Source organism: Molothrus ater, chromosome 14, assembly GCF_012460135.2.
Source record: "Molothrus ater isolate BHLD 08-10-18 breed brown headed cowbird chromosome 14, BPBGC_Mater_1.1, whole genome shotgun sequence".
Classification (NCBI taxonomy): Eukaryota; Metazoa; Chordata; class Aves; order Passeriformes; family Icteridae; genus Molothrus; species Molothrus ater.
In genome coordinates, this window is record NC_050491.2 from 9,933,810 (window position 1) to 9,945,997 (window position 12,188).

General features: G+C 41.3%; 1 protein-coding gene across 2 annotated transcripts in view; it reads left to right on the top strand.

Moving 5' to 3' along the window:
- The window catches only part of TENM1 (teneurin transmembrane protein 1), a 661,862-nt gene that overhangs the window by 633,115 nt on the left and 16,559 nt on the right, over positions 1-12,188 (top strand). For both annotated transcript variants that reach the window (XM_036401914.1, XM_036401915.2), the window contains 3 exons: positions 68-578; positions 5,676-5,848; positions 8,103-8,338. In XM_036401914.1, the coding sequence (XP_036257807.1) occupies positions 68-578; positions 5,676-5,848; positions 8,103-8,338 (920 nt within the window). The remainder of the gene's footprint in view (positions 1-67; positions 579-5,675; positions 5,849-8,102; positions 8,339-12,188) is intronic.

Sequence of the window (12,188 nt, forward strand, 5' to 3'; positions counted from 1 at the left end):
GTCAGGCTTAAGAAGATCAGCTTAACAAGGGCATTAGAGATCGCTAAAATTCCCATTTCTCCTCCAGGTGATGGCGGATATGCCAAAGATGCAAGGCTGAAAGCACCTTCCTCCCTAGCGGTGTCTCCCGACGACACGCTGTACGTGGCGGACCTGGGCAACGTGCGCATCCGCGCCGTGAGCCGCAACAGGGCTCACCTCAGCGACTCCGGCCTGTACGAGATCGCCTCGCCCGCCGACCAGGAGCTCTACCAGTTCACCATCAACGGCACCCACCTGCACACGCTCAACCTCATCACCAGGGACTACATCTACAACTTCTCCTACAGCGGTGACGGGGACGTGGCCACCATCACCAGCAGCAACGGGAACTCGGTGCACATCCGCAGGGACACCAGCGGGCTGCCCCTCTGGGTGGTGGTGCCAGGGGGCCAGGTCTACTGGCTCACCATCAGCAGCAATGGGGTTCTGAAAAGGGTCTATGCCCAAGGATACAACCTGGCCCTGATGACATATCCTGGAAACACGGGGCTTTTAGCAACCAAGAGTGATGAGAACGGATGGACAACTGTCTATGAGTGAGTCCACGACATTAAATGCCTGGTGCAAGGAGTCCTGTTTTATGAGGACTGAAACTTATATATGAGCACTAAAACTTTCTTAGACAGTTCTAGCCATTTAAAAAGACACCCTGCTACTAACAGAGTGTGAGACAGGACAAGCAGTGCTGTTGCACAAGCTTTTAAAATGAAGCACTGCTGTTTCTTAGGTGCCTAAACCTGTCATATGTAAAATCTCTGTGCACAGTGCCTGTTAAGTGCAGCAGAAATTGCCTGAAATTACACTTTATTTGCACTTTCTTGTTATGAATCTGTTTCTCTAAATGAAAAGATTAGATTTTTTTTTTTTTTTTTGTAGCTTAAGTGGTACAGGCAAGTTGTGATATGAATCAGGAATTTGCAAAATTCCTGAAGAAGGCAAAAAGGGGAAAATTAGCATACTCATCAGGGAACGGGGTGTTGCAAAGGAAATTGAGAATATCAGTGGAAAGAATATCCAAAGACAAGAGTGAGCTTGTCTCTACCAGCAGGGGAGGAAGATATTTAATAATAGCAAAAGGATATATAATAGCAAAAGGCTGTTTATGAGGGGAGTAGGGAAGGCTTCATAAACAAGACCATTGACAGAACTTCTAAAAAGTAAGACAAGATAATTAAAGATGGAGTCAGGACATCCCAGTCTGGTCCCAGAAAAAGAACAACCCAAGAAAAAGCTCATTTTTGATTTACAAAGAGGTGCCTTGTATCAGGATTTCTCATTATTTGTAATTAATTGTCCTAATCCCTGTTTGAGGATGGAACAAATGCTGGATGGAAATCCTGTCCCTAGTTCAGAGTCCTTAAGGAGGATAATAGTACCTATTTTCTGTAGAGCATAGGAGTTTATGGACAAAAACTAAAATGAAACCCATCTAGGTGAGATATTGGAACAAAAAACATTGATAAGAAGTGAGTTACTGCCTGAGTCACCTAGAGAGGTAGTTGAGTCCCTGTCATTACAGGTTTTTAGAATCATAATTTCTTCAAATGAAAGTAGGATAAAAGCAGTGAAAATGCTGCCTAGTGTGTGGGGGTTTTTATTCAACAGGATGTTTCTTCATCCTGTTCTCTATTATTCTGCCAAAGACTAAATTAATAGGGTGGGCATAAGTATAAGCCATTCGCGAGGGCCTTTTTTACAGTAGCTGGGAAACAAAAGCATACAGGATCTTCCTGGTTCAGTTATCATTATCAAACATCTGTTGATTGAAATTTCTACTCTCTTGCAACAACACAAACTCACTGATACCTGGTGCTGTTTAAACACTGATCAGAGTCACCTTTTATAAACAGAACTGACTGTAAATGTATGTATGCTTCTTTTTAATAATTTCAGTGCTGAGAGTTGGCCATTTATATCCTCACTTGATGATGATGTCAGTCCAGACCACGGACCAATGACACTTTCAAAGAGCCTTTACAGTTAACTCCATGTCTATTAAAATGCTGAACAGCAGGTCTTGTAGCAGGGCCTTGATTGTTAGAGCTTAGGAGAGCAGATTATTTTTAGTCATGTGCCTTTCAGTCCTGGCATTCTTACTCTGTCCCACTGACACTGAGCATAAACCATTTCACACTATTGCTCTTGCTATACTGTTGCTTGGTCCTCTTTTCAAAGTAGGGCTCAAGTGCTGAAAGATCTTTTAAAGGACTTTACCTGCTTGCAACTGCCTCCTGCAGTGTGTAGGATAGATTTATTCATTAAGAAGTACCTGTGCCTTGGGAGGATTTATATGATGTATATGATTAACACAAAGAAATTTTGCTAAATTAAACAGTTTTACATACTTTCCCAGCTTTAACTACAGGCTGGGTAACACTGTCCTCACCAATGCTTCAAGTTGTCCAGGCTTTGCATGGCCGCACACTCCTGCCAGCCTACATCAGTCAGGGAAAATTAACAGAATTACAGCTTTAGCATTGCAAAAACAGCAACAAAATTAAATAATGTCAGTTAAATAAAATCATGTCATTAGTATTTATATTCAATCCAATGTATTATGTAATTTTCATAATACATTACAAATTCCTCAATGGCTGAAATGCAGAATGTCACTTGATCTGCTCTAGTCAGAGAGACAGTGGACTGTAATTACCTCTGTGCTGAATAGCTGTGCTTTCAGGAGATGCTGCTCACCTGCTACCATGAATAGGTCATGGACTATGATGGCCTTAGTTATCTTTTACCCAGATACTGTTTTCCAGGGAGGTCACATTCTGTACTGACAGCCAATTTCAGTTTGAAAATTAGAATTTTTGAAGGGTTTATATGAATTGCTTGTGAGCACTATGAGAATGTAGCATTGGAACTAAGAGCAACTTTGAAATTGTTTGAAATCATCTTTGGTGCTTAAGCTAGATTTGCATTCCCATCCAAAAGTTCAACCCTGTGGCATTGTCAAGCTGAAATAGGGAGGAGTTAGTTTAACAACACATATCACACATAGTTGGGAATATGAGCAAAGATAATGACCTGTTCAGAACATCTGCCTTTATGTCAGATTCACTCGCAGAGGGAAATTATTAAGAGGTAGAAAACCACCTACAAAAGTACTTGTCATCCATCTACTCTAATCTGATGGAATTGAAGTGCTGAAAGAGCTCTTGCATACAATTACAGCTAATGCACAATTTTAAGTCATCTAGATTTCTTTTAATATTGTGTCATTAAAGCTGTAAAAGGGGAGGAGAAGCAGTAGTCCTCTATTAAATCAAGGACAAGAAAACACCTGCAAGAAACAACTCTCTCTGAAAAAATTAATTAGACTGCTTTCCCTTTGAAATGATATAACTCTTAACTGTGCTACACATAGAAATGCAAATGGATTGTGAAGCAATATCCCCATGTGTGCATTTCAAATACTAGTGAGCACTTCCTCATGTGAGTACTGAAATCAATGCAATTATTTGCATGATTAAATGGTCACTGACATGATTAACAGTGGCATAACTGAGCCCCAAATTAACATTAAGAAATATGTCATGATTCCACCCCTATTAGTATGGGTAGGACATTGCAGGAGCTGAGTCCCAGTGTGCTGCTATTCATCATGTGGAAGGTGACAGAACCTGTCCTCAGAGGGCTGAGTTTCTTGGAGCAATCTGGAAGGAAAAAAAACCCTTTAGATGGTCATGGTGTGGAATCAATACTGAGACACTCTTCTGCGTGTCCTCCTGAAGTCAGTGGGACCATCTACAGGAGTGAGAGGCCTCTGGCATGTGCTGGGTCTCATTACAAATCAGCACCTTTCTGGCCAGCCAGCCAGGAGCAGTTTATCCCATTTTCAGCTAGACAGGGAGTTTTGCATTTCAGCAGCTGCACTATCAGCAGCCAAACTGGATCCTTAGTGAAGATGGATCCCGTGTCTTGAGCACAAGTACGTTACAATAAACCAGCTGTATTTGCACCTTAAAAATGCAGTTAGGGGGGATTTTCTGTGGTACAGTAGCAAATCCAAATAGCCTACCAAGCTGTCACACCTGTTTGATCAAGCAGTAAATGAAATATAACTGCCTAATGTTCATGGAGTTTTCTAATGATGAAAAGTAGTGATCTGAGTCAGTTTTAGTCACTGCCTGTGGCACCCAGTCAACTTGCACAGAACCAGCATAAGGGGAGAATGTAAATAAGTCACACAATATATATAAGGGCAGTGAGAGGTGAAAAGGAGAGAGATTATTTTTAATTTAACATTTGATTAGTTTTAACTTATTTGTTAAAAAACTACAAGATGGTCACTAGTTCATTCTCTGGTGTTCATTCTCTAGTGTTTGTTTGGAAAAGAATAGCAGCTCTATTTTTCTTTTTTTGTATTGGAGGGAAGACAAAAAATCCTGTTATTTTTTCACCAATACTTCTTGTGACATATAGATTTTGTCTGACTAATTAGGGGCAAATAAAGATCCTAGAGAAATTATGCCAATACCTGAAAGGGAAGAACAAAGCCAGATCATCTGCTGATGTGAATGGGAAGAGCTTCATTGGCAACAGTGCAGCTCTGCCAGCTGATGTACTGGTTTGGTCTGTGAGAGGAGACAACTAATAAAACATGAAAACTTAATTATGCTTTCATACCTGCACAATAAGTTTCTATTTTATGAAGATGAGTTGGTTTTGCTCATGCAAATACTCTGCAATATCAGTGAGTTGTCCTAGGTGAATAAAAACATGTCAGCATCAATAAGATTTTTAAGATGTGAGGCATTATTATGAAGCAATATGAAGCACCAAGCAATGCTTTGTGCTGGTTTCCGTGTAAACCATCAGAAAGAAGAAATATGTTGATAGAACTGAAATGACCTGTTAGAAATGCTGCTCCAGAGCTCTGGAATTAATTATTGACTTTTTGGTAACATGGCCTGATTCACAATCAAGTACCTTGAGCTGCAAGAATTTCTTTAGCCCTGATGAAGTTTAGGTGAACTGAAATGTAGTGCTCTAGATTCTAGGTGAGAAGCTCCTGCTGATTTAAGTAGACCCAAGGGAAACAAAACACAAGAGCAAAATCCATGTAGGCAACTTATTTCCTGCAGATTTCAATCTAATTTTATCACTGTTGTTACACTTTAGGTCCCCTTTTTGCATTCACCACTCATATTATGTGCTTCACACATCTGTGACAAAAGGCAGCTTTTAAGTGTTGCAGAAGGTAAGAACTGGTTTTATTTAATTTTATGGGTATGGAAATGCTGTTTTAGGGTGAGTTGGATGCCTGACCATCGAGTGACCTCCAGTGGCCTCATTCCTGCAGCGCAGCCCACTGGGGGAAGCCCAGCCATGAGCAGCACAGAAACCTCTGGCAGGGGCTGAGTGATGTAGGTAGCATCTCATAGTATTGACAGTTATCTGATCCAGATAACTGTATCTGATCCAGAACCACTGAAAAAGCCTCCAAGCAGGAATTCAGACTAGGTACTGAGTGCATTTTGAGTGACTAAATGGACCAATTCTTACCTTTTTACTTACTGCACAGCATTGACAATACTTCCTACTTCTTTCACTATTTTTTCTGCTTTTAGGAGTATCTGCACAACAGCAGGGGTGTATTTTGATGGCTCTTTAACATCATTTTGCAGGTATGACTCTGATGGCCACCTGACCAATGCAACCTTCCCAACAGGGGAAGTCAGCAGCTTCCACAGCGATGTTGAAAAACTGACACGAGTGGAACTTGATACTTCAAACAGGGAGAATGTGATCACAGCCACAAACTTCTCAGCTACCTCTACAATATATACTTTAAAACAAGGTAATAAAAGCATTTCTGTTGTTTTTCCCCTAAACACTAGACATTACTGCATTCTTAACTGTCAGCCAGAAAAAAAAAAAAACACATTAGAATTAGTTCATTTGTTTCTTCCTTGTTTCAGCACCAACAGCTACAATTGTGCTGGGTTACCAGTTAGAAACAAGCCACAAGTGAATTCTTTTTATCCTAGAAGAATTTCATGGATAAAACCTAATTATTGAAATCTCTGATGTCTCTAGGCTTTACATGCTACTTTTTGCTGCAGTATTTGGAGGACTTCAACTAACCTGCAATACACTGAACTTTGTTATTCTAAGAAATACATCCCAGAAGAGTGGCAGGTTCCATTGACGTTTTAGCACTGAAATGCCTTCTTTGGCCATTACTGTGCATTCTCTCTGGTAGTTCTGTGACCTGGTGACAGCACTTGTAGGAAAGGGGAGAATGTGGCCCATCTTTGCTAGTGGCTACCTCAGGGACTAGATTTTGACTTTATCCCTGTAGACACCACAGTATTTCCCTGGTAATATCATATATCTCAAAAAAACCCTGCTTTCTGCCTAATAGAAGTGTGCCAGTGTCCTCCTGCAGATTTTGCAGATTTATCACCAGAGTTCTGGGTTTACATAGTTTAATCGATCTGGGGTCTTTTGTCCTTGTTGGGTTTTTTTGTTGTCAATGGATTGCTCAGGCTTTGAGAGAGCAGGTGCTGGGAAATAGCTCTCTGATGTCTTTCCAGGTCTGCTATAAAAAAGCTTTGTAATTGAGCTCATCACAGAACTTTTCTTTCTCTCAAGTTTTGATCTATAAGAAAAAACTAGGAAGAACTCACCTCAAAAGATACCCATGCATTCCTCTTTACTATTGTGTGGTAGAGACAGCACTGCATAAATAGAAATAATTATATAGTTCTGTCACCTGCTAGGCTTTGTCCAAGTGACTCCATCTGCTCTCTGCACCGTCTGCTGCCTGATCTGTCTGTCCTTAAATCTGAAACTCTTCAAAGTTGTTAAATTATCAAAGTCTGTCTCAGGAAAGTGCTTGCACACAACAGGCAGTGCCAGAAATTAACAACTATAGTTATTATTGTATGAGTCTCATAAATTCATATAATTTACATGTTTACATATCTCTGAAAAACTAGCACAAAGCACCCTGTGAACAGCCAGTCAGATGTGATATCCTTACATCCAATTATCTTTACTTTCTGGCATACCCTACTATTTTCCTTGTACTCACATCTCAAGAGCTGGACCAGTTACTTCCATGTGGACTGGCTTAAAAAAAAAGGATGCTTTGGATACTCCCTAGCTGGAGTGAGTTCAGTAAGGGTGAGACATTTGTTTTGTATGTTAGCACTAAACTCAGGCTCATGTTGGAGTTCCCCCTGGCAGCTGAGCTGCAGGGACCTCCATATCCCAGCCTGAGCAGATGCCAGTGTGGCACAGCTCTGCCTGCAGAGGAGGAATCGCACTGCCCAGGCAAGGGAAAGGAGCTCCAGTGTCTGTTGCCTTCATTTACTCTCAGTGGAGACCTGCTCTGGACCCTCCACACACTTCTGGTAGTTTTGGGGAGGAGAGGGAGGCTGTGTTGGGTCACCCCAGCTCCCTTAACAGCCCTCTGTGGCACAGTCCTGAGCCCCTGGAGCTGCTCACTGTGCCACCACTGCTGATCCATTGATTTTTCTGGCCACAGTCACTTCCCAGTTGTTCTGTTGCACCAAGCTTCAGCCTTGTGGCTGATCATCCTTGTGCCTCAGCCCTGGGTCCTGCTGCTAGTGGGGAAGAGGATGAGCCTTTTGTACAGTGACACAGGGAAAAGGGACAGAATGGGAGACTGGCTGTCATCCTAGATATTTGGAAACCAGCTTTCTTGTTTGACCTCAGATACTCTTGCAGTTGTTTAAGCTGTACATTTTCCTTGTTGTTTTCTGCAACATGCTAAGATCACCACAATATTTGTGGTCAGTACTCAGCTAATGGTTTTATATACTTTTAAGCTGAAAGCAAAAATCCTTTATTCCTGCTGTAGAAAACCTTCACAATGGAAATGATCAGGCCAAATGTAATAAAAAGCTCTTCAGACTTGGGAAGGCCTGGAGGTTACAGCTTGCAAAACTCACACTGAGGTTGGGGCTCAGCTGTCTGTAACCTCCACGGGTTACAAACTGAGCCCTGCTGTGCCTAAAATTTGGTTTATAAATCTGGAGATCTGCACTTCTCTCTGTTCCCTGATTTTTGTTGTTTTTTGACAGATAACACACAGAACATCTACCGGATCAGCCCAGATGGGTCCCTGAGAGTCACCTTTGCCAGCGGCATGGAAATCACTCTGAACACAGAACCTCACATTCTAGCAGGGGTTGTCAGCCCCACGCTGGGGAAGTGCAATATCTCCCTTCCTGGAGAGCATAACTCAAATCTCATTGAATGGAGGCAAAGGAGGGAGCAGACCAAAGGCAATATCTCTACATTTGAGAGAAGGCTAAGGGTAAGGCTTCCTCTTGTGTAAGTGCAGTGTTCCCTTTGAAAGCCATCGAAGTAAAATCATGTTGAAATGTTAGACTTCATAAGAATGAAAATTTTGTATCAGTGGTGGGCCCCAGCCATGAATTTCAAAACCAAACTCCTCCAACAGTCTCAGGGCTGTTTGATCTCTGTTTGATTTTGATTGTAAGATTTGACCTCAAGACATAATTAGTTCTTTTCTTCCCATTCTTTTTCAACTAAGAACTTAATTATGGCTTTGGAAGAAGCTGTGAGCAGAGGACAGTGCATAGTTACTCTGGCACAGCAGCAAAGTTGGAGCCACATTCTGCATCTCTCAGATCAACCCTTTTTCTTCTGGGGGAGCTGAGCTGCTGCCCAGGGCAGAGCCTCTTGCAGGACATGTTTTTTGTGTCTTTCCTTGGACTCAGAGTGATGTAGAGCCTCCCTGTGTATCCAGACAGGCTGTGTATTAATTCTGCCCTCTGCCACATGCTCTCAAACCCCCAACTCCCTCTGGCTGGGTTACACCACAGCTCCAAGAAAGACTTGCTTTAACATTGCATCGTTGGTTTATTTTTACCTGTGAGTACAATGACAGATGGTCAACATTTAGCATTTAATTACATAACACCATGGCTCAAAGAGATTGCTACTTTGCTAAACAGGTTTTTTATTAAATCAGTTCTGGTTTTCACATGAATACCACTTAAAATGCCTGTACCAATAGTACAACTGGGAATTTTTGCCTTAAAAATATTGTGTTATTGACTACAACCTTTCTGGATAGGAATTTTGTCTGAAGGTACACCTGTTAGCTCTGAAAATACAGAGATGGTTATTAAAATCCCTGGATTGTCAAAACCACCAACATCAAAACCATCTCATTTTGATTATGAGATACTATAGTGTCGGGTTCGGCTGTCTGTCTCTGCCCCGACACGGGTAGTGTGGTTCTTGGGTGGCACGCGTTTTAAAGGATGAGTCTGGACTCTTCAGCTTTTCGGTCTTCAGGTTGTTTATTATTTCTTATCTACAAAATTTTCTGTCTGCTCAACAGAGGTCTGATCTGCAAGCAGTCACAGGCACTCTCTGACCACCCACGGGGCGGTCATGTCTTTTTATACTAATATCTACGTACACAATATTTACCTTTATTTTCCAATGCTTTTCACCCATGTTGGCAAGTGCACCTTCACCATAAACCAATCCCCAAATGCCAACATCACCACAGGAGATGGAGGACAAGAAGAAGGAAGAAGAAGGACAAGACACGCCCTGATCCCTCCATCTTGTCTCCATAACCCCCCTGTACCTAAAAACCTTAAAATCTATATTTTACTTTCTAAACGTGTCTATTTTACACCTTTTACTCTAAAGTGATTCTCTTGTCCTCAAACTCTTGTTATTTCTGTGGATGGATCAAAATCAAGCCACCAGACACTCTTGGCAACATTCCAGGATTTTCGAGACCCCCAAGGGTTCTCCTGGCATCTCTGAACATCAGGAATGATGTGCTGAGATCCCACACTATAGATTTTTTAAAGTGTACCATCTGTTTGCTTTTGAACTGCTCAATCAAAAATGCAAGACTTGGAAGATCTGGCCAGACTGGGCACTGTATGTAAAACACCTGTTTGAAAGGGCATTGTTCAGATTTGACAGTCACAGTTACTTTTTAGGATTTTGCAAGCAGGCAAAAGCTTCTTTTAGTTCTTCTTGCCCACTTCCTGCTTCCTTCCTCTCCAAATTAGTGTGAGGCCTCATAGCCCTGTCTGGGGAGGCAGCTGAACTTAGCACTGTGACAAACATGTTAAGATGGCAGGATCCAAACTGTGGCTTCCTTGGCTCATGCTGCCTGCTCAGTTGGAGGCTTTCTGTGTAACTTTGTGCTTAAATAACAGGATGGCACATTTTTCTACAAGAATCTTATGTAAAAAATGGTAAACAGAAAGGATGTAATCAGTCATCTATTCTGCTTACATTGCCAGGGACTGGTTGTTCATCACAATTCTGTTTAATACAACTACTTCATCTTGCAGAGTTTCTCCATTATGCAGTTATGCAGTTTGTATTTTCTATTGTTGAAATTGACTGCAGTTTCTTTTGCATTTTCACTTGTTTCTATGTGATCTTTAACACTGCCTGGCAAAAAACAAATAAAAAAAGGAAATTCACAAATTGCTCAGGATTAAATGCATTCTGGCTGGAGGCATAAGATGTTCGTTGAAATATTGCAACACTGAAGGCATCAAGAGGTCAACTGATTGACCTGCCTTTGGAATAGGCTGTTGGTGGACAAAACCACTCATGTATTCCTCCTCCTTCCCCTTCACTTCCATCCAGAGAGAAGATGGAAGGCGAAAGACAAGCGTAAGAATAATTTTAGTATGCTGATGTCTTTTACTCTTTCTCCTTCTAAAGTATGCACTAGCAACACAGTAATTTATTATTATTTCTGTAAGCTGTGTCTTTTTATACCTACCCAAGATCAAGGGGACTTAGGAATTGTCCCTGCCTGCTCAGAAGGACAAGCCAGCTGCCTTTATTGCAGTCCTGGCTGTACTGAGCTCTAGGATTGTTGTTCTGAGAGCTCTCAGGGAGCCTGGTGGGACAGCACAGGTTCCTCTAACAGGAGGGTTTTAGAGTGGAAAGGAGGAGAAATGTTAGAATTATAGAATCATTTCTATTTGAAAAGACCTCTAAGATCATCAAGTCCAATTGTATTCTGCACAAAGGAGACACCATGTAAACAGGCACAAGAGAAAGGGACACAGGGACTCCTGAGCCTGGTAAGACCATGAAGGACTTTGGAGAATAGCAGAAATATCTGGATCCTGGAGTTCATCTGTAGCACTGAGATGCCTGCATGGTATGCTGGTGGAATGGAGAGTCAGTGGAGATGGAAGGAGCTGGAACAGTAGAGCAAAGGAGTCTACCCAGAGACAGCTCTCTTTTCTTGGTGATTAAAGGAAATGCAGCACAGCAGGAACAAAAGTACCATCCTATAGTGTGTTTGAAACAGTATACCAAATAATGAAATGGATTTAGGGCTTGCTGTGGACAGATCCTTGAGTACTGCTGGGAAAAAAAATAGTAGCATTGAAAGTCATTATGCTGGATGAGATTCTGGACAGACCTTCTGAAAACTTTTTATATTTTTAAAATAAAGTATTTAAACACTTAATATGCTATGCCTGGCACAATAGGAAGTATTTTAGAAAGCTTGTAATGTAGGGCAGAAAGAACTATGCTGAACTTTGAAAATACATGTAAAGAAAAGCTCTGGGGACTGGAGCAGTTCTCAATGGAAATGAACAGACTTGCAGGAGCCCTCAGTTAAAGAAAAAAAACAGCACAATGGAAGATTTTTCTAAGAGAGAAAAAAATAGCATAGAAATGAGGTATAAAGATGTTACTTAGAAATCAGTCCTGATACCATCAGTGAAACAAATGGCTTTGACTGTTAAAAGGTATAAATTAGAAGGCAGGTAGCTGGAGATGAGATAAAGGATGACCTACTTGAAGAGAAGAAAGAGAATAAAGCTTTTCCTTATCTGCCTGGTCCTAACTTTTTTAATTCTACTGGCAATTAGCAACCATCTTGAAAGCATGTGACTCTATTAGTGTTATTTCCAGTTTTGGAAAGAGGCCACTGTTAGCATGTTTTGAATAATTCTGGAAATATTGGGTTTTAAAAGATTGGATTTCTGCATGGTGTGAATACCCTGCTCTGGAGATAGGACAGAAGTAAGTTAACTGAAATGCTGGAACAGTCATCTAACTTTATCTCAGGGTCTAAATCAATGTGGGAAACAGAAATTAACCACAAGTTTCCTTTAAGTGAAGAACTG